Source organism: Engystomops pustulosus, chromosome 8 (assembly GCF_040894005.1).
Source record: "Engystomops pustulosus chromosome 8, aEngPut4.maternal, whole genome shotgun sequence".
Lineage (NCBI taxonomy): Eukaryota > Metazoa > Chordata > Amphibia > Anura > Leptodactylidae > Engystomops > Engystomops pustulosus.
The window spans coordinates 38,509,728-38,532,619 of NC_092418.1; the positions used below are offsets into that span (position 1 = coordinate 38,509,728).

Below are 22,892 nucleotides of genomic sequence, written 5' to 3' on the forward strand. Positions count from 1 at the left end.
GGCCTTAGGGTGAAGACACACGTGGCGTTTTTAGGCTGTTTTTGGGCCGTTTTTACTAAGTGCGTTTTCAGATCATAAAAACGCATCCGTCTTTTGAAAACGCATGCGTTTTTGTCCAGTTTTCCGAATTTGCGCGATTAAAAACGCGCGTATTTTAGCGCATGTGTTTTGATAGATCGGGCATTTTCGGACGCGGCGATACCTAATGTGTTTATGATTTTTACTGTTTATTTATATAAATTCTAGGGAAAGGGGGGTGATTAGAATTTTTAGGTTTTTTTATTATAATTTTTTTATTTTAACTTTTTTTAATTTTTATTTTTACTATTTTTCAGACTCCCTAGGGTACTTTAACCCTCGGGTGTCTGTACGATCCTATCATATACTGCCATACTACAGTATAGCAGTATATGGGGGTTTTACTACTCATACATTACCATGCGCTGACAGCACATTGCAATGAATGGGTTAACCCGAAGTAGCTTCGGGTCTTCGTGAGACCCGAAGCTACCATGGCAACGGATCGCCGCTCCCCGATGACGTCACGGGGAGCGACGATCCACGGAAATATTTTCACTGTGTTTAACCCCGTAACGGAAAATCGCCCCCAAAGTCGAAAATGGCACTTTTTTGCCATTTAAAAAAATTTTTAAATTCTATAAAAAGTGATCAAAAGGTCGTACAGTCCTAAAAATGATAACATTGTAAACGTCATCAAAATCCGCAAAAAACGGCACCACCCACAGCTCCAAACACCAAAGTATGAAAAAGTTATTAGCGCCAGAAATGGCAAAAACCCCCAAAAATTTTGTACAGGAGGTTTTAATTTTTTTAAATGTATGAAAACATTATAAAACCTATACAAATTTGGTATCCCCGTAATCGTACCGACCCAAAGAATAAAGAAAACGAAAAAGGGCAGGGGTTAAGCATGCGTTTTCAGACCCTTTAAAAACGCATGCTTTTTTTAAAAAACACATCTGTTTTTGTCCATTTTTCCCAATTATCTTAATAGATAATCTTATGGTTGTGAAGATCGCTCTAGAATCCACTGCACATTTCCAAGTTTCTATTAGTAAATAGCATTTTACAACATGTTCACTTCTAACCTATTATTGTAAAACTGTACTTTTTCTTTTGCCCTCATCTCTACAAATCAGACTGAGCAGTGAATATCATTGCTATGTGATAGGGGGCGGTCACGTGTGTCAGGGGAGGTCACGTGACCGCACAGACTGACAGCCGCCGGCCCTCCGCCCCGCGCATGCGCAGAAGGTTGCCAATAGCCGGGCAGGACAGGCGGAAGGAGAAAGAGTGATCCGCTGACGCTGGGGAAGATGGCGGCACCCTCGGGAGCTTCAAGTGGAGCGAAACAAGGTAATTCTGCCGCTGCGGGTGACAGGATGAGGTGAGGCAGTGCTGCCATCAGTGTTATGGCGGCTTATCACGTCAGGTGGAGGCGGATGAGTTGTTGGCATCTGCATCACTTCTTTTTATAACCCACAGCTGGCAACCTGGGACCTCTGCCTGGCAGGGGGTGTTATCACCTGTCCTGGGTGTATTATACACATATTATAGACGTATATTACATGGCAGGGGGTGTCATCACCTGTGCTTGGTGTATTATACACATAGTATATACATATATTACATGGTAGGGGTTGTCAGTATCTGTCCTGGGTATATTATACACATAGTATATACATACATTACATGGCAGGGGGTGTCAGCACCTGTCCTGGGTGTATTATACACATATATTACAGGGCAGGGGTGTCAGTATCTGTCCTTGGTGTATTATACACATATTATATACATATATTACAGGACAGGGGTGTCAGTATCTGTCCTGGGTGCATTATACACTTAGTATATATATTATAGCCAGTTGTGGTCTATAAACAGATGTGATCCGGGTGACAAGGTGAGATGGATGAATCCATCAATAGAAAAGTATTATTTTTTTTTTTCCATTCATGAAAATGACCTCACTTACCTTTGCTCTTTTTAAAAATACCTCTGTTTCATCCGCTCCAATAATGGAAGAGATAAAAACGATAGTAATGGAAACGATTACATTTAGGTCAATGGTCTATTTAACGGATCTGCTTGACTTCTGTTAGTAACATTTAAAACTGGAAGATTATAACGGGATGCAAGTAGTAATCTTGATATCTTGCCTTAGATCGGAATGGCGGGGGCGCTATAGTTTAAAGGGAACCTACCACCACGAATCTACCTATAAAGGTAGATCGGGTGGTAGGTGGATCAATAGGACGTGAGGATATCCCTTTTAAGGTTTAATCCTCACGTCCGCGCACTGTTTTGGTAGCCGCATAACAAAATTTACATATAGGGATAATAAAATTTATCAAAAAAGGGCTATCCTCACGTCCTACCTCCACCTACCGCCTGATCTACCTTTATAGTTAGATTCATGGTGGTAGGTTCCCTTTAATTTTCCAGATCATATTTTAGTGACTACATCACAGCTGCATATCCGGCCCTGACTGCGGGTCTTACTGCCTGAACTGTCAACACCTGAGACCCAGATACTGTGGTGAGTCCGTAGACCCCTGGATCTTATTGGATGGGATTTGTGGTGGTTTTGTAGATGTTAAAACATGTGAACAAGTGAGTTTTAATGTATTTTATTCCGCTGCTTAATCTGACAGCCCCTTTTAAGAGTTCCCACGTTTGCCATTTTGCAGGGTTAGTAATGACTCGAGGATTCCAATGATCTTGAAGGCTTCCTAGTAGCGGCAGACGGTTCATAGACGCCAGCCATGGAGGAGGATGTAAAGTTAGAAAGTGCCAACGATGACGGGAGCTCCAGTGCGAAGTTAGACCGCAACATATCCGTCAGCGAATTCTCCTGCAATTGTTGTTATGATATTTTAGTGAACCCCACCACCCTGAACTGTGGCCACAGCTTCTGCAGACATTGTCTTGCTCTGTGGTGGGTGTCTTCAAAGAAGACGGAGTGTCCTGAATGTCGAGATAAGTGGGAGGGATTTCCCAAAGTGAACATACTTCTTAGGTAAGTAGAGGCGGAGACTACATGGGATTCATCATTTTTTAATAATAATAATTATTTTATAATAATTCTTTATATAGCGCCTACAGATTACGCAGCGCTGCACAAAGCATGTCAAATTGGTCCCTGTCCCCATGGGGCTCACAATCTGAACAACAGTATGTTTGGGAGGAAACCGGAGTACCCGGAGGAAACCCACGCAAACACGGAGAGAATTTTAATGTGGTTTGACACCAGACATTTCGCCGGTCAGCTGTTTGATGCAGAGTTCTCCTGTCCATTTGTCATATTCCATCTATGGAGAAAATAAAAACCTGGGATGCGACCGGCTGGAAATAGGATTCTGTGTCCCAAGGTCCAGAGATGGTTGACTCATCCCATGTAAAAAATGGGATGAGAAGAGTCATATTTGTCTGACTTGGGAGGAGATTTTTTTTTATAGGTAAACTGGTGAGATTTCCCATAAAAGAGGGAATTCTAGGACATTTCATACCCTACCTCAGCGGTGGCGAACCTATGGCACGCGTGCCAGAGAGGGCACGCAGAGCCCTCACTGCTGGCACGCGCCCCATCCTCCCAACCACTGCCAGGTGCGGACAACCACTGTCCACACCTGGTTGTCATGGCAGCTAGCAGTATCGGAGCTATGCTCCGATACTGCTAACGGCCATGACAGAGCAGGGCGCTGACACTTCCTGCTCTGTCACTCCGATCACTGCAGCGCACAGGACAGTAAGCGTCCCAGCGCTGGCAGCATAATGATGTCATTACGCTGCCAGCGCTGTGCACCTTACTCCGTGTGCGCTGCAGTGATCAGCCAGAGGAACGCGGAGTCTGAGGTGAGTTTTTTTTTTTTTTTGTTCAGCGCATCCACGGGGCATAGATCAGCAGGAGGCTGATTTCCTGCCCGCTCCCGCCCCTGCCCTAAGCAACCGGCCCGAAACGCCGCTATCACAAGCCCCCCCCGCGCCCGAACCCGAGCCCGCTATCGCACCCCCTCTCCCAACCCCCCCCCGCCCAAACTCCGCCCACTACTGCAATTTGCCTGCCCGAACTCCGGCCGTTCTCACTACCCCCCCCCCCCCCTCAACTCTGGTCACTGCCCCCCATCACCCCCTCCCCTGAAACGAATACCTCATAACCCCACTGCCCCGAACTCCAGATGCTGCATTACCCCCCCCCCCCCAGCCCTAACTCTGGCCGCCCACCCTCTACCCATCTACCCTACTGACACCCCCCCCCCTCCCCCGGAACAACAGACACCTGAACTTCTGCCCGCCAGCATGGCCGCCACCTTGGACAACCAAAGAGTAAGTAACATATGTATTTCTATGTATGTATTCATGTATGTGCATATTATATTATATATTTATATGTGCATTTATATATACCTCTGTGAGGGCTTATTTTTTGCGTAACATATTTTACTTCTCATTTACTATTCCATGTCGTGCACTGGGAAGCTGTAGATTTTAATACTTTCGCTGTGCGCTCCAAATCATTTGTCTCCTTTTATTCTTTGGTTTGATGCAATCACAGTGATACCAGACTTGTAGGTTTTATTGTGTTTTAATACTTTTTCAATAATTAAAACAGTGTACGAAAAAGAAAATAGTTTCGCCATCTTGTGACGCTAATAACTTTAGTGCACGGAGCTGGGGAGGTGTGAGTTTTTTTGCTTAATGAGCCGTTGTTTTCATTGCTACCATTTTGAGGACTGCGGGACCTTTTGATAACTTTTTATTACTCTTTTATGTGATGTAAAATGGTGTAAAAGTGGCGTTTCAGTGTGTATAGGACTGCTGTAACCCGAGCTCAGGCAGTCCTGTGTAAATTGATTCTAAACTTTACCGTCAGTTTTCTGGTTAAATTGCCGTACTGGCACTTTGCGATAAGTAATTAGGTTTTGGGTTGCAGTTTGGGCACTCGGTCTCTAAAAGGTTCGCCATCACTGCCCTACCTGATGGGGCTATTAGTTTAGTGGGATAGAACCTGGTGACCGGTTCTCTTTAAAACTGAAACAAAATAAGTTTCACAACTTGGTAGTTACTTAGTGAATAAACAGAAACATAACCGTGCCATCTAAGGAATATTAAGAACCTGTGTCTACTAGGGTTGGATGATGTATCCAGATTTAGATACCTTTTCCGTTTTCATAGAAAAACTGTTCTATTCCAGAACTTTTTGCTATTTGATACCCCACGTGATCACCAATCACAGGGAAAGCACAGGAAAAGGAGTGGTCAGTGAGACAAGCGGGGAGATTGTGTGCAGTCACTGTGGTAGCTCTTGAGGTAATCAACATTCCTGCACTTCCCCGACCTGTGTTGGCTATTCTCTTCAGCTGTGGAGCTCCGTGGTGTGGTGTCTATTGGGATATATCCATCACTAAGCTCTACTAATTAATGCTCGGGGATGCCCTGCTCCGAGTGTCAGAGGCTGTATGATCCTGTCACACAGACAGGATCTTACAGTCTCTGTGTCAGTCTATGCATCTGCATAGACTGACAGTGATAATACACTTCTATACTCATGTATACTCATGGCGCCAGGCCGTAAATACAAGGAAAGATAGTCTGCTTTCTTTTCCCCGTGCCCGGTAAGGAAGGGTGGTAGACATTTTGAATTCTTGCGTACAAGATTAGTTCTGTAGGTCTGTTCTTAAGTTGAATTTGTATGTAAGTCGGAATTGTATATTTTATCATTGTAACCCCAGCCAAACTTTTTGTTTTAAAAATGTTGGATTTTCATAAGAATCAGGATTTACAATAAAGCTTCATTACAGACACATGTGATAAATGTTATAGCTGTTTATTGTAGCTTGGGGTAAAGTACAGTAAATTGCCAACATCCTGAGGTCCGTTTGTAACTAGGGGTCGTCTGTAAGTTGGGTCTTCTTAAGTAGGGACCCGCCTGTATAAAGTATCTTATTGATATTGTGATACTACTTTGGGTATCAGCGTCGTACTCAAAATATTTGTATTGGTGCCTACACATGATAATGTACCAGCAGGCAGGAACGTAGATTATCTAATGTCCCTAATTGCATTTCTACTTATTGTAGAAACATATTGAGTCATATTGAAATCTCTAATTTAAGGCAAAAAATGGGGTCATGTGTCAGTATAATCCCATGATCACTGCAATGTAATTTACAGTACAATCCGGAATGTTAGTTGTGAGCTCTGATATAATTTCTAGATGTCCGGCTTCTTAAAGGGCTTTCTAGCAATGAAAAATAATTAATGGGAATAAAATGATAACGTAACAAAATGACGCTCGCTTTTCATTACATTAGTCCAGTTGCTGCCTGGGTCCCCCCGACCTCCACCCCCTGGGTCCAGTACATACATGAGACTTCTGCTCAGCTGATTACTGGCCAATGTAGCTCAAAGCCCATATTACAGAATTGAACATGATAACTGATTGGCTTAAATGATTTTATTTTTATTCATTCTCCACTCCTTTATAAAACTTTAACTTATGAGGAACTTTAAAATACCTGCTTTTCTTCTTTTTATTCCCCCGATCCCCTGATCTGTAATAATTTACAATGGCTTGCAAGCTCTGATGCATAGTGTAGTCTGAGACACGCCCCCTATTCTTGGATTGGCCGGCGCTGCTGATGTCTATAGGGAAGTCTAAGAGAGCAGAATCCTTGGTTCTGTATCAAAAAGGTACTGGGTCCTTGACCCCAAATTACCCAATGTTATGGAGAACTGGGAGTCAGATCAAGTCTTGTGTCACATAGAAGATTGACTGAGTACCGGTACTGTGTGTTACTACTTGATGTTACATTGTTTCAAGGGGCTTCCTTGTATCTCTGGTAACTGTTTTATCGCTACTTTGTCTTTCAGAGATGTCATTGAAAAACTATTTCCCGATACCATAAAAGAAAAATACGAGGACCTTGAGCAGAACTCCGAAATTGCCCGGGCCCTGCAGGCCTTCAATAAGTATGGGAATGAACAGAATCAGTCGTCTTCCAGGGACGGGCGGGCTAACCAGCAGCGGGGTGGAGGTGGCTTCTTCTCAGGGGTGCTGACTGCATTAACAGGAGTTGCAGTAAGTGACGCTCCGGTATAACACTCTTTCCTTATGTATGCTGTTTATAGACTTCCTGTCTATTCGTGTCTGTACACATTAAGCGGAGGCACTCTGCCCACCACGATACATAAACAGGGCTATATGTGTGGCTTTGTTAGGTAGATTAAAGGATTTTCGTGGCTAATTAAAAACCTCTTGGTGGTGGAGGAGGCGTTAAAAATGTCACCATTTGCCTAGGCGCTGCATAACACTGGTGCCTCCTTCATCCCCCAAGCAATGATGAGGCCTCTGTGAACACTGGGCCAATCGGTGCTGCCCACAGCAGTCACTGGTGCCACACCGGTGCATTTTGGTGGTATGGGGCCAGGGGTAGGTGAGACTGTGTGCAGAGGATTCACTAAACTTTTCAGGTCCTTTAAACTAATCTACAGGATGACATATGACGTGGACAAACTTTATTTTATACATCAACAGCACAGTATTTTATTTATTATTTTTTTTTGGAGAAAAACTTGTTTTGCTTCTGGGTGTTGTAATATGACCCTCTCATCTAGTGGATGGGTCAAAACCCAAAAAATTCTTTTAAGGGGTTGTCCCAGAATGCAAAAAATGTTATACACCGCTGGGTGGTGGGTGTGGGGGTGTTGTAAGTAAAACCAGTAAAGCTGCTATACTCGCCTCTCTCCAAGCTCCCAGCCCAGGTCACTCCTGACTCCTGCATCTCACACATCACTGATATGCCAGAGAGAGAGTCTGCATTGAGCTGACACATCTAGGGGGGCAAGGTGCAGGAGTGACCAGGAGAGCAGTGAATATATTATAGAGCAGACAGAAAATGTCATTTGAAATTTTTCTCTCTGTCACTCGCCCCGAGGCATCTGGCAGGGAGCCAGGGGAAGTTTCACACACTTTGTTTAAAACGCCATATAACACAGACATTTAAAAAAAAAACATATTTGACATATACAGTACTTTATTTATAGCAACCTGCCCCCTGTTAAAAATTGCTCTCTGCTGACAGGTTCCCATCAAGTCCATTCCATTAAGAATGCTAATCCATATTTACTCCACACTGAAAACCACTTCACTCCGGTCCCAAAAATCCGCAATTTTTGCACCGGCCTTATTATCCATTATTTTCTTTACACGATTTGTCGCTGTTTGTGCCTTAGGTAGTGCTGCTGGTGTATCACTGGAGCAGCCGGGAATCTGAACACGACCTCTTGGTCCACAAACCAGTGTCTAAATGGAGCCCGGAAGAGGTAGTGCTTTGGCTCGAACAGTTGGGTCCTTGGGCGTCCCATTACAAAGACAGATTTTTATCAGGAAGAGTTAATGGACGGTAAGAATTTTGGCTTTTGGTATTGTTGTAGATGTGGGCATTCACATTGGCAAGTAGAGATTTACTATAATTGTCTGAGATCATTTACCTTTTTGACTTTTTGTCATTTTGTAATATAAACAGTTTTGTGCCTAAAATGTATTATGATTTTAGACAACCCGTGGGGGTTATCTCATATTCACAAATAAAGATTTATTAATATAATTAGTTGATCATTGAGGGGCTGATTGCTGGGATCCCCTTGGATCACGAAATCTATACACCCAGGTCTCCAGAGAACAGTGGTCGCGTTCTCGTTAACACGTGGTGCGGTATGTCCAGCGTGTGTCCTGTTGCTCCATTCAGTGTTATAGGGCTGTCGGAGAACAGCGCTCTGTTATCTACGACACCCCATAGATGATGAATAGAGTGTCAGGATACATCGGTAGGGGTCCCAGCAGTAGGATAATCCCCAATCATCTAGTTATCCCCAATCCTGTCGGGATATTTTATATCCTTGGGACAACCCTTTATCGGGGGCCTTTTTAGTATGTTGAGAAAATTGTTGATGTACCGTGTTAGCCAGGAAAAATAAAAAAATTTGTGTAAAGACTACAAAAGTGCTTAAAGGAAACCTACCACTGCTCATATGATGAAATCATACAAGCACACCACCCTCTAGGCTATTTAATACTGATGCCCGCAGATAGTTTATGGGTTTTTCTACCCGCCCTCCTTCAGGTGCCGAGAGACGTGAAAGACGTAGGCGTGAATAATTAACAATTGGAAGGCATTGGTGGAGGACTGATGACATAGGGGAAGCAGCGGAGGGCTAATTTACATATGTGAGTTAATCGTTTTTTGAGCTAAACTAAAGATCACTGTGCCTAACCAAAGTATCTGCGGGCATCCGTATTAAATAGCCTACAGGGTGGTGTGCTTGTATGATTTCATCATATGAGCAGTGGTAGGTTTCCTTTAAGGAATGAGACCTTTATTGGCTAACAAAAAAAAATTCTATTTGGTGCAAGCTTTCAGGGCACACAGGCCCCTTCTTCAGGCATGGATACAAATGAAGCACTGAGAGAAAAACACAATATTTGAGGGATGTTACACTAAGATAATTAGTACATACGGTGAGACTCAAGATAAGCTGGGGCAATAAAAGTGGAGTTTGTTACACAGAGAAGGCTGATGGGGCGGCCTAGGATGGCAGGGGTCTGGAGTCAGTCTCTTGTGGGGATTGAAGTGAGTCCATGTAATGAGCCATAAACCCAGGTGCAATATTGAGGCCTTGTGTCAGTGACTGGAAGGTCATCATCAGTTTAAACTCTGTTGTCCTTAAAGTCACCTTTCAGTATTAGGACCTTTAAATCCTCCTCGCTGTGGCCTGGTCCAGAAAAGTGTTTTCCCACAGGTGTGTCCATCCCCTCACTTATGGTGTGTCTGTGAGAATTCATCCTGCTCTGAAGTTTTTGTTGTCTCCCCAATGTATATATTATTTTTGTGACCCCTTTTTTGCACACCTTTTTATACAAAGCTGCTTTTTTGGCAGCTTAGTATACCTGTACATGTATCCCCTGTATGAAGTGAAGCCAAGATGCTCACATTCCACTCGAATTTCAGTATGTGGAGGAATCTGCAATTAAGATAGAGAAACAATTTTGCCAGTAGTTTTGATGTGATGTGGCAGCACGACTCATTTAGAGTTTGGGATAAAACAATGAAATGTAGTAAAATGTGAATCTGCTCATTTATCCTTCTCTTTTTATCTGTGATTATTCCCCTGCTATCTACTGCAGTGGCCTGGAGTAGAGCTAATGTTGGGGTTCAGATAACATGCACACCTACAGGTTGTGGGTGGGGTGGGGGAGCGTAGGGTATAGCCTTTACTTCTGTGAAATAATGACAACCACCCATGTGGACAGGCTCCTGCTGACCCTGGCGGAGGAGGAATTTTCCAAAGAGCCGTACAGTATAGAGAGCACCAGCCATAGGAAAGCCATCATCATGGAGCTGGAGAGAGTGAAGACACTTGGGGTGAAGCCACCGCAGAACCTGTGGGAATATAAGGTATGGAGCTTTTCTTATACTGTACAAGTATAGGTTCTGTACTTATTATTATGTGAATAGCTCAGTTTCCCATTAATTAGTAGTGATGGCATAAGGCTTGGATAGTGCACGTCCTCAGCAAGTTTTCTTTAACACCTATGGTTTTTTTTCTTCATTTTTTAGGGCTTCATGTCATAGTTACATACCACTGGGTCATCAATGATGATGCCATTAATAAGGTTCTGCCTTTATTTTGAGATCGTTAGGCAACATGATTCTCTCTCCCCACCCCCAAGTCTCCTGCAATAAGGCTTGCGCATTGTGTGTTGTGTTTTTTTTTTTGTTTTTTTTTAATCTCTGTGTATGACATGCCAGAATTTTTAAGAGTTTCTGGTCTTTTAATATTTATGATAATTCTGGCACCCAAATGAAAGCTATGGCAGGTCCAACCTGGCTTGGATTCCATCTACAACTTAATGAATATCCTGGTGCAGGCTATAGTAACGTAAGCATGCAGATACAATATCATGATACTAGTATAAAGTCTCTCTGGTTGGGTACAGATGAGATTATTGGGGCACACTTGTGCCATGTTGCTGTGTGGCTCTTTTACAATAATAGAAAACTTTCATATTTTTCTTCTAGGCTGTAAACCCTGGCAAATCGCTCTTTCTGTTGTACGCTTTGAAGAGTTCGCCGCGGCTCAGCATGTTGTACATGTATTTGTTTGATTACACGGAAACCTTTTTACCGTTCATCCACACAACATGCCCCCTGCAAGAGGAGGAGGAAGACGACATTATAACCAAATTCATAGTAAGTTTTATCCTGCACATTTGGAACCTAAACTGAACATGTGATTTCAAATACACTTGTGGAGTATGCCACAGTCCGAGAAAGACCCCCTGAGTGCAGCCAGATCACTACCCAATGTACACAGCCAACTAGTGTATACCTAAGTGTAGGACATCCATTGGTTTCCAATGTACATCTCAGATTGAATTACCTATCCTTGGAGACAACTCTTTGAAAGAAATTTCTGAAATTTTAATCCCCTAGTGATTTTAGACAATTTAAGAAAATTTTTAAGCCCTTAATTTGCAATTTTATTCAGTTTTTATTGCTGTTTTAGCTCCTATCACCCAGTGATGGCCAGTGTAAAATTCCAGTGTGTGAACAGGGACTCTCTAAGTAGACCCTTCATGATCCCTCTGTGCCGTGAGATAGTGCTGACAATGTGCTTAGATTATCAGGGTACAAGTTTATCTACACTCAAATGACCACCTAGATCTGAAAGAATGAAATATTGTCATTGAATACTTTGTTCTGTACAAAGTTGAATGAGATGACACCAAAATTCGCAAAGAAATCAATGGAAATCAAATTTATTAGCCAATGGAGGCCTGGATTTGGAGTCGCCCACAGAATAAAAGTGGAAAAGCACAATACAGGCTGATCCAACTTTGATGTAATGTACGTAAAAGTCTCAGTATTGTGGCCTCCTTGTGCCTGTATGACCTCCCTACAATGTCTCTGCATGCTCCTGATGAGGTTGTGGATGATCTCCTGAGGGATCTCCTCCCAGACCTGGACTAAAGCATCCAACAAATCCTGGACAGTCTGTGATGCAACATGACGTTGGTGGATGGAGCGAGACATGATGTCCTATTTGTGCTCAACCGGATTTAGGTCTGGGGAATGAGCGGGCCAGTCCATAGCTTCAGTGCCTTCATCTTGCATCAACTGCTGACACACTCCAGCCACATGAGGTCTAGCATTGTCCTGCATTAGGTAGAACCCAGGCCAACCGCACCAGCATATGGTCTCACAAGGGATCTGAGGATCTCAGTATCTAATGGCAGTCAGGTTACCTCTGGCGAGCACATGGAGGGCTGAGCGGCCCTCGGAAGAAATGCCAAACCACACCATTACTGACCCACCGCCAAACCGGTCATGCTGAAGGATGTTGCAAGCAGCTGATCGCCAATCCTGGTAAATGAAAAGCGTCCTGCACGTTGTTGGGCTGTGAGCACAGCCCCATCTGTGGACATCGGGCCCTCATACCATCCTAATAGTCTTTTTCGAACAGTTTGTGCAGACTCGTGCACATTTGTGGCTGCTGGAGGTCATTTTGCAGGGCTCTGGCAGTGCTCATCCTGTTCCTACTTGCACAAAGGTGGAGGTAGTGGTCCTGCTGATGGGTTGTTGCCCTCCTATGGCCTCCTTCACGTCTCCTAGTGTACTGGCCTGTTTCCTGGTAGCCCCTACAGCCTCTGAACACTACACTGACAGACACTACAAACCTTCTTGCCACAGCTCACACTGATGTGTCATCCTGGATGAGCTGCACTGCTTGAGCCACTTGTGTGGGCTACCGAGGCGTTGTAAGGAGGTCATACAGGCACGTGGAGGCCACTCATTATGTCTTGTTTGGACGTTTTTCAACGTTGCATCAGCCTGTAGTGTGTTTTTCCACTTTAATTTTGTGGGTGTCTCCAAATCTAGGCCTCCACTGGTCAATAAATTTGTTTTCATCAACTTTGTACAAAACAAAGTATTCGATGAGAATTTTTCATTCTTTCATTCAGATCTAGGATGTGTTATTTGAGTGTTCCCTTTAATTTTTTTGAGCAGTGTACTGAAGAATCTTTGTGGGATTACCCCTCTATAGCGGCTCTTCTTTCCAAGAGAGCGTGCATCTGCTTTTTAAGCGACATTTTAATGTTTTGAAACCTCCTCAGTCTTGGTTTACTGTCATGCATAAATGGATACAGTCTTGTCCGGAAATAGTGAGGATCTTCTGATCATAATTTCTGTGTTTAAATAAACAAGAACAGGGATGTCTGCAGTTGACTTCCATTGCCAAGAGTCTGCGATTGACTGCAATGACCACCTGATCGGCACCATATCCGGTCCAACCAAGATATATCCTATATCACTGACCCAGGCGCCATATGCCATAACTGTTACGGTATTTTTCGGACTATAAGGCACACCATCAATAAATGCCTTCTAAAACATCTAGGTTCATATATAAGGCGCACTGGATTATAAGGTGCACCTGAATATAAGGATGAATGACCAGCAGGTGGCAGACCTGTGCACAGTTCAAGACAGCTGTTGTCTGTAAGTACGGTTCATTTATAAGGCTCACTGGACTATCAGGCACACCTTTTGCTTTTTGAGAAAATCAAAGGATTTTTTGTAGTCCGAAAAATACGGTATATACTGATATATCCTGACAAGCTCGGGTAGTGGAGTCGGTGTGTGTCAGTAGCTCCAGCCGAGGGCCACCCATGGCATTTGCAAAATGTGCACCTCTATTATATGAGGTGCAGAGTCTAATGTAATATCTCCTATATCTCACGAGGGGCAGTGAGGGACTTTGTATATTATATAATCTACAGGTTTCTGTAGCCTTAAGTGCTCTGCGTGGCAATGCTGGGATACCGGTAAGATGGTATTAGTGCTAATCCAGTGTGTTGTGAGAACTAACACATATTAATATTTTCTGAACATCTGATTTCTAACATAGTTGTCTGCAGATGGCTACAAAATATGATCAAATCGTAATCTAGCAGGAGATGAGAAGTCTTGGAGGATATGCTGAGCATTAAGGTCATGAGGATCATGATGAGATCATTAAGGGGTTGTACACTTTACCCAAATAATGTTATTTGTGTAATGAAATGTTATACACTTTTCCAGTATTCTTTCTGTATATATTCCTCCCAGTTTTTTACATCTCTGCTTGCTGCCATTCTATAGGAGGCTTCATTGTCTTTTCACTTTCTGTGAAAATCTGTCCTTGGCCATGTGACGTCACACAGGTGCACGTCTGTAGCCGCAGCAATGGCCACTGCAGCCAAAAACGTGCATCCTTGGCTGACCTGGTGCAACGACTTGTCCAGTTGGAATTGGCACAAGAATGGAGGGCAGCAGGAATCTGAAAGTGGGCCATCAATTATCTTCAGAAACCCCAAAGCCATCTACAAGTGGTGTGAAAAATAGTAGCCAGAGGACAGAGCCCCAGGCGGAGAGCTGTAACTCTGCGGACTTACCAGTGAGGATTTCTTTTGGTGCAACTTTCCAGCACCAAAATCATTAAAAAGATCCATATTAAATGGGTCAGAGTTTCCACACCATGAAAACCACACCCCTTTTCAGAGCACCACAAAAAGGCACAAATCCCATAGTAAATGCCCCCAAGAGTGATACTAAGGAGCCGTGCACCTGTGTGACGTCACATGATCCACGGATGGATTTGTATGCACTGGAAGTAAACAATGAAGCTTCCTATAGAATGACAGCAAGCAGAGATCTAGAAAACCGTGAGGAATTGATACAGAAAGTATATTGGAAAAGGGTATAACTTTTCATTACACAAACAATTATTAATATTCTAAGGACAACCTCTTGTTGCATTTTAGCTTGTGACTATAAAAGTGAAAGAATGCAATGCTTTATTTAGCTTTTATTTTATACCTTTACTCCAATGTAATGCACCCTTAATGCTTGAGCCGTGTCGGCAGATTCCCCCGTTTCGCTGACCGCTCAGCGGATGCACACGGCAGGCAGGCATCCATTTATTTATTTATTTTTTGTTTTAAATAATATTTGATCATATTTTTGACAACTTTGCATATATATATAATATATATATATATATTATACAGACAGAAGCAAATGGCTGTCATCTATTTAGCAGACATTTGCTGAAACTTTATATACATGGAAATCTACCATCAAAATCCAAAATAATAAACCAGGGTCACTTTTTCACATATCCAGACACCGTGACTGTGGTAATCTACTTATATTTGATATTTCCACATCCCTCCTCCTTCCTTCTAAAATTGTTATAATTCTGTTGACGAACCAGAAGGGCTCCCGTGACCTGACTGTTACACTGTCTCACCCTCTCCCCTGCTTCCTCAGCACCTGTGCAGTGAGCACTTCCTGCTTTAAACTCACTGCTAGGGATGAGACAGTGTAACAGTCTGTAAAGCCAGATATCAGAGGGGGTAGGATAGTCTCTGGGGCTCATTAGTATAATTACAAAAAAGTTGAAGAAAGGAAGCCATGAATAACAAATATAAGAAGATTACCAAACTCCCGGTGCCTGGATCTATGGGTAAGTGTCCTGGTTTATCATGATGGATTTTGATGGTAGATTTCCAATAAGCAATGTATTTATTTTTTTTTTTCAGGATTTGCAAGATCCAACATGGCCGCAGTGGCGGGAGTTCCTTGTCAAGTACTTGTTTCTTCCATATCAACTTCTTGCCGAGTTTGCATGGGACTGGCTGGAAGTACATTACTGGACCTCTCGATTTATAATAGTAAATGCCATGCTGCTGTCCGTGCTGGAATTATTTTCTTTCTGGAGAATATGGTCGACCAGCCAACTAAGGTAAGTGCATGGTGGTTATCCACTAGACCAGATCCGGTGTGGTAGTCGCTAAAAGTACAGGGCTGTGCCTGGTACATGGTGAAGGGGGTTTGGCTACTTTATTGGTCAGAACTTCTGACAATCAAATACTGGTAGTTTATTTAAAGGAATACTCTAGTTATAGCCAAGTCATTGAATAATGTAAGGTGCAGGGAGGAGCAGGACTCATTATCATAGTATCCCTAGAACCTAGAGTTCCTCTTCACCCTTCAGGCCCTGCACAAGGGATAATCCCATAAATCAGGTCTCGGTGATCATCTGCCATTCATTCAGATGTCACTGGGATTGGATCGGTGATCACATGCACGATACATGTGATGTCATCTTCTGAGACTAAAGCCGCCACCCACTAGGGACATTGGTCCAATTAATTCACTTGGTAACCTTGTGGGATTTACTCTAATGGACCTAGAATCACTGATAAGTATGTACTTTCAGCAATTCTAGGTTCAGTCCAGTAAATTCTGGACAAGTATGTAGCGAGTTTGTTGGTCCACACGCGTTTGTGGGCAATGGACTTTAAAGGAACCTGTCAGAAGTAATTGACCTAATAAAGCGCTACCAGTATGTTGTGAAGCAGCTTAGGACATGTCAGATTGTTTCTTTTATGCCCCAGTGTGAAGGCATTATCCTGAAAATGCTCTATAAAGTGAGATGTAGATTGGTTGGTTGTATAAAACCAGCTAGGAGAGTTCTGCACTGAAGTCAAGCTCTCCATACCTCATGGTGCTGAATTGACATCATTTAGCAGACTTCAGGGGAACCTGTTGGTGCCATCCATTGCAGTGAAGTGGGCATTCTGGGTCTGACTGTACATGAACGTGTGCGGTCCATCAAAACGGACCCATATTTGGAGCCAATCCCACAGACTGCCTGCATTGCACAGGATGGGAGTCCTTGCATCATACAGTTTGGCTCTTCTGCGAGCCAAACTACAGCATCGGCTCTCTACTAACTGTTAGTGTTCACAGTGATCTTTGACCAGCAAACGGGGGAGTCCTTGAATCATGCTCCACTCCTGTGCAGTCCATGAGATCAGAACAACAAGTAAGGCCGGCGGCACACGTGGCGTTTTTAACCAGTCTGATAAACGCATGCATTTTTTGAAAACTCATCCGTTTTTGACAGTTTTTTCCAATTATCGTAATGAGGATAATTGGAAAATGGTCAAAAAACTGATGCGTTTTCAAAACGCATGCGTTTTTTAAAGGACTGCTTAAAAACGGGTTCAAAATGCCACATTTGCCGCCGGCCTAAGCCTGTTTCCATGCTGTGCACATTTTTGAAGCAGGGAGAGCTTGACTTCAGTACTAAAGTCCTCCTTCTCCATAAATTCATAAAACCAAATTACATCTCGCTTCATAGTTGATTTCTTCGGAAGATGCTACCACACTGGGCCATGAAAGAAACTTGATCTGCAAGGTGTCTCCCTGTTGGACATTATACTGTTTAAATTCCTTCTGACAGGTTCCCTTTTTAGATCTGTTGTTTGAACAAGGGAGTGTATGGTCAGCTCCTGTGCATATCTTGAGATGCACAGATACTAGGTTGCTAATACGTCTCAACTTGCCCTTTCAGGTCCCTCCCTCGACTTATGTGGGGCCACTTTTGGAAGATGTCGACCCAAGGACTTTTTGTTGCCATCTTCTGGCCTGTCATCCCTCAGTTTGTCTGTAACTGCTTGTTTTACTGGGCTTTGTATTTCAACCCAATCATTAACATTGACTTAGTGGTGAAAAAGATCCGAAGATTGGAGACGCAAGCGCTCTGAGCTGCGATGAGTGGTGACACTGAAGGGAAGCATGGAAGACGCCTCCGCTTACTACAGTCACTGTGTGATCCATTTCTTTTAAAAGACTGTTAACCCCCGAGGCACTATCGAGGTCAAAATATTTTCATACTTTTTTATGTGTAAAAATGTTTTTTTTTTTTTTGTTTTATTTTAGAGCGTTGGTTGTTAAAAAGATTGTGATTGGATTTCTGGTTTACTGCCCATAGAAATATTGTGCAGCCGCTTACGTCAAGTGCAATCGTTTTAAGAGCGCGTTCACACAGGGCGAATTGCAGTTGTTTTACAAACTTCTGTATTTGAATATGAAAGTCAGTGGGAGCTTATGGCTTCTCATTTGCGCATTGTGTGTTTTGGAGCCAGGTTGATTCCCCTAATTTTTTTTTATCAATAAAGCTGGCAATTTTTGTATTTTTCTTTGACTTTAGAATGCAGTATGGCATGTAACTTTTTTTTCTTTTTTAAACCTGCGCTACCACTAATGAAGGTTCCCCCCCCCCCATTTAATATGAATACATTTTGCGATTCATTTTATACAATCATTTAAATTAAAGGGGTTTTCCCTTCTAGATTTATTATATAGGTGCAGATCCCAGAGGTAAGACCCACCACAGATTTTTCATAAATAGAGATCCGCTTACCCCCCCTTACCACAGCTCAGCAGTGAATGCCCATCTCTCTGTTCAACCCTCCTGTGGGAAAGTGGATCGGTGGACCCCCCCCCCTCCCCCACACAAACACACACACTCCCACTCCCAAATGGGTCCTAGCTCTGGGACCAGCACCTATCTTGGGAGTGGGGTCCACCGATCCCCACAGGAGGGGTGAATGAAGAATGTGCTGAGCACTTGCTGCTGAGCCCGGCTATAGTAATAGGGGTCAAGAGGAACTCTTTTCATAAGATAATCGGTGGTCCCAGAGGTAGGACCCGCCATGTATATAGATAGAATAGAGGAAAACCCCTTTTAAACACTAAGCACAGTTGCACATAGAGGAATCTGTGTCTACTATATTTACAGGTCTGTACCCCACACAGCCGAATTAGTTCAGTTGCGTGGAGTCTGGGCTGTAGAATTAGGCTGGAACATAGACTTAGGATTACGCATTTCCTTTAATCAGTATGAATTTCAATTAAACCAGGGAAACTTACTCATAGATCCAGTCAGTGTGACTATGGTAATCTTCCTATATTCGTTATCCATGGCCTCCTTCCTTCTAAAATCAACTTTTAAAATTCTGCTGATGAGCCCTGAACCTTAACCCCTCTGTTATCTGGCTTTATATTGTCTTCTGCTCCCTCCGCTCTTGGGGAGCAGTCTGTAAAACCAGACCACAGTGGGGCTAAGGTAGCCCTTTAGGCTAGCCTTTCGTCAGCATAATTTTAAAAGTTGATTTTGAAAGGAATGAGACCATAGATAACAAATATAAGAAGATTACCACAGTCATGGTGCATGGATGTATGAGTAAGTGTCCCTGGATTATCCTTACTTGATTTTTATGGTAAAATGGTGCATTCATGAACCACTATACTGTCATGTAGTGTTTAACCACTAAATTAAATGGGGTTATACTTGGCACGCTCCAGGTTTCTGTTTCTATGTCCCCTGGTTAGTTGTGATGTCACCATTACTCCTCCTATTACCGCTGAGGCCTCTGGTTGCACCAGTCATGTGACTACAGGGGGAGGCGCCCCCATCCTCTAATCCCTTTTATCTAAGCATTTGTCCTTTAAATAGAAATTTTTTTAGTTTATTATGAAGGATTTTAAATCTTGGCTGCAAAACTAAGTGCAATAATTAAAAAAAAAAAACAAATTTCCTTGAAGCTTTACTGTTTGATATGGTAGAAGTCGTGGTAGAAGTCTCCTTTTTTAATATAATATATATTAGTTTTCTTACATCTCTGAACCAAATATGTCCCCGTTGTGTGAAGAGCTTAAACCCCTAGGCACATGCAGTAAGTATGAATATATGATATAGTGTAAACTATATCATAGCAAGTTCTATAGGAAAAGACTCGGGATATTTTACTCATTTTGTGGCTTTAAGCAGGAGCCCCCATCCCCCGGTACTTTGCCAAATTCAGTCATCTATAGAAATGTGATATTTATTTTCTAGGATAACCCCCTTTTAAGAATAATGTGTGTATATAACTGAATATTTCTTATTTTTATTGAATGACATTTCTTTCTTGCTTTCATTTATCAGTAGTTTCATACAAACCTAATCCAGCGCTAGCTTCATTCTAATTATTGCAACAAAATTGCCTTGAAAAATCTTTAAAACAGGTTGTACAATTAAAAAAAATATTTATTGCCAATTTATAGGTTAGCTGATGGATTGATGAATCCCTGGGGTCACCTGTGTGAATGTAGTGGTAATATACACTGGCGCTCCATTCATATGACCTGAGCGACCTCTGATCATGTGATCCGTGGCTGAACCAATGGTCTGACACCCCAAATATCAGAGATTCTTTCCAGTTTCTGTGGGATAAAGACTATGAGAGCTCGAGTCAGGGCATTCGGCTCATTAAAGGACGTCTATGTCCAGGACGAAAGACTGTATGCAAATGAGCCTGAGGGGCTCCAGGCTCCATTAACATCTATGGATCCTGTAGCCCAGCAGGCTCATTTGCATACAGTCCTTCATCCTGGTGGTAGGTATCCTTTAAATGCTGGGTAATACATATTGAGTCTCACACATCCCAAATAATAGACAGCGCTTCACCTTTCCAAGCTTTTATATTCCCTTTACAGGCAGTCCCCGGGTTACATACAAGATAGGGTCTGGAGGTTTGTTCTTAAGTTGAATTTGTATGTAAGTCGAAACTGTATATTTTATAATGGAAGTTCTAGACAATTTTTTTTCTTTTGCCCCAGTGACAATTGGAGTTTCAAAATTTTTGGTGTAATTGGACCAAGGATTATCAATAAAGCTTCATTACAGACATCTTACAGCTGATCATTGCAGTCTGGGACTATAATAAAGCATCCAGGGAGCTTCACCAGAGGTCACAGTGGGCAGAGGGGTCCGTCTGTAACTATGGGTTGTCTGTAAGTCGGGTGTCCTTAAGTAGGGGATAGCCTGTATATTCGAGTCGTTACTTTCCAGAGATCCTTTATGTAATAATATATGGTCCTTGTTCTTTGTTTTCTTAATTTAGAGATTTTCTTCTGAAAACATTCGTACAACTTACATATTAAAGAGAACAAGCCACAAAGTACAAAATTCATCTCATTTGATTGCGGTTTTGCCCTCTAAAAAAAAAAATCGGTCTATCTATTTAAAAGCTATGGCTTCCGGAATCGTATGTAGATTAGCTCTTACTAGCCAAAGAGGCGTCGACCTTATATTTTCATATTACGTACATAGACCCAGCCCAGAGTCCATGGGTTACCATCCTCTTGGCTAGTAAGAGCTAATTCACACACTTTCATGGGCCACATGTTTGGGTGGATTGAATTTCTATATTACCATTCATTATATATGTAGTTTGTTGTACTTGAATAGGGATTGTATAGGATTCTAAGAACATGGCTCCTTCCTACTGCAAATAACGTCACACAAGTCCATGGGTAGTGTCTAGTATTGCAGCTCTGTATTAAAGGGGTTGGCCACTTTGCCTCATGCTTTTTGTAATATGTGCGTAAGTGTAGGGTGCAGGTAATTTACCAATTTACATCTATTAATAGTTCTGCTCTGATTTCTTGACATGTAAAGTGAAGCCTCCTGTCTTTTACCTCATCAGCCAGACATTCCTGTCCATAAAATGGCCGCAGAAGGAGGGTCATGTGATCTCCATGATCTCCAGGGTCCATGAACAATTGCCCTGCCCTACCATTTGTTAGAATTCATGCATACAAGATCCTGGCAGGGTGATTGTTCATGGACAGATTGAGCTCACATGACCCTTCATATACGCCCATTTTATGGACAGGAATGTCTGGCTGATTAGGAAAAAGACAGGAGGGTTCACTTATCAAAAAATGTAATAGATGTATCTTGGTAAATGACCTAATATCCGGACTGCTGAGTTCAGCGATTCTCGGTTTGGGCCGGTACATCTTGTTAGCACTCAAATGAAGTTTGTTTGGCCAAACTCGTTTGTGGGTATTAAGCATTACTTTAGTAAATTGAGCTGGGCTGCAATACCTCACACAATCTGTGGCCAGGTTTGGTGCTGCTTTAAAAAAAAAAAAAAGGTAGCCACTTTCTGCCCTCCCACAGAGTTTCAGTAGAGCCACATGGATCATAACGTTACTTCTTTTGGCACTTGAAGAAGAGTCCCATCCATAGCAATATTCTGGCTGGTTGGTCATGTCATTTATCACAAGTTATCCTGCGGTCACATGACCCTCACTAATTTACCAAATTCATAAAAGCTTGCATCAATTTACAGTTTTTTTTTTTGTTTTTTTTTTTGTAAATATGTATTTTCTTTTGGATGTATATATGTAATTTATTTAATACTGATGAAATGAGCTTATTTTAGGTTTCATATTGTTCTCGCACTGTGACTGCACATCCACCTCTTAGTCTCCTTTTTGTATACAAGTACTGTGAAGATCAAAACCGACAATTCTGAATATATATATATTTTCCTTTACATAATTTGGTTTAAATTAAATCAAAAAAGTGAGTTCTTGGTCTTTTCTTGAATGTGTTGTGTGATGAGAAATCCTTCCTTGTAATAACCAAGTTAATAAAAATGAAATTTTTGGAGTGACTGGAATGTAATAACCACACGATTGCACTGACCAATTGTACTCGGAATAAACAAACTAGAAAACGGATTGGTATCTTTAGTATTTGGTTGAAATCTTGCACTTTATACAAGTTAAAGATTTGATACAAATGTTGTTTCAACCCATTGGCCAGTATTAAAGAGGTGTCCATCCTAGTGGTGGGGGTCCACCGATCTCAAGAAGAGGAGCGGAATACAGCTCCTTCCTAGTACAGACCCAAAAGATGGAGCGGTGTATACGCACATATGTAAACGATTGCTGGATCAAGTGGGGGAGACTTTGGAATTACTGCCATGGTCTTGAAAGCCGCCATATTGGATCAAGGACAAGTTTTTCCAATGGGAAGGTGGTCATGTAGACCAGGACTGCAATGTATCTTGTTCTTCAAAAGTTCTCAACACAGAGATCCTCCATAGATTCCCATGTGGGTTAACAGTGATAAGATTG

The 22,892-nt window shown here is 42.4% G+C and overlaps 1 protein-coding gene across 3 annotated transcripts; it reads left to right on the plus strand.

The window, feature by feature from the left end:
- The first annotated feature begins 1,195 nt into the window (after positions 1 to 1,195).
- Positions 1,196 to 21,926, plus strand: BFAR (bifunctional apoptosis regulator). 3 transcript variants are annotated; one of them, XM_072120694.1, is made up of 9 exons: positions 1,196 to 1,408; positions 2,712 to 3,040; positions 6,895 to 7,102; positions 8,257 to 8,426; positions 10,334 to 10,478; positions 11,103 to 11,273; positions 13,865 to 13,909; positions 15,668 to 15,870; positions 17,488 to 21,926. In XM_072120694.1, exons 2-9 carry the CDS (start codon positions 2,787 to 2,789, stop codon positions 17,678 to 17,680), a joined length of 1,389 nt encoding a protein of 462 aa, XP_071976795.1. In that variant the 5' UTR covers positions 1,196 to 1,408; positions 2,712 to 2,786; the 3' UTR covers positions 17,681 to 21,926. The 3 variants fall into 3 exon arrangements, with proteins under 3 accessions (XP_071976795.1, XP_071976794.1, XP_071976796.1); XM_072120693.1 differs by having other exon boundaries at positions 1,197 to 1,377; XM_072120695.1 differs by lacking the exon at positions 13,865 to 13,909 and having other exon boundaries at positions 1,200 to 1,377.
- The last annotated feature ends 966 nt before the right edge of the window (positions 21,927 to 22,892 follow it).

Excerpts from the sequence above, each read along its gene's own strand:
- BFAR (XM_072120694.1), top strand. The coding sequence starts at position 2,787 with ATGGAGGAGGATGTAAAGTTAGAAAGTGCCAACGATGACGGGAGCTCC. Across the intron at positions 11,274-13,864 it reads ACATTATAACCAAATTCATA|GTTTCTGTAGCCTTAAGTGC; the intron begins GTAAGTTTTATC and ends TATAATCTACAG. Across the intron at positions 13,910-15,667 it reads GTGGCAATGCTGGGATACCG|GATTTGCAAGATCCAACATG; the intron begins GTAAGATGGTAT and ends TTTTTTTTTCAG.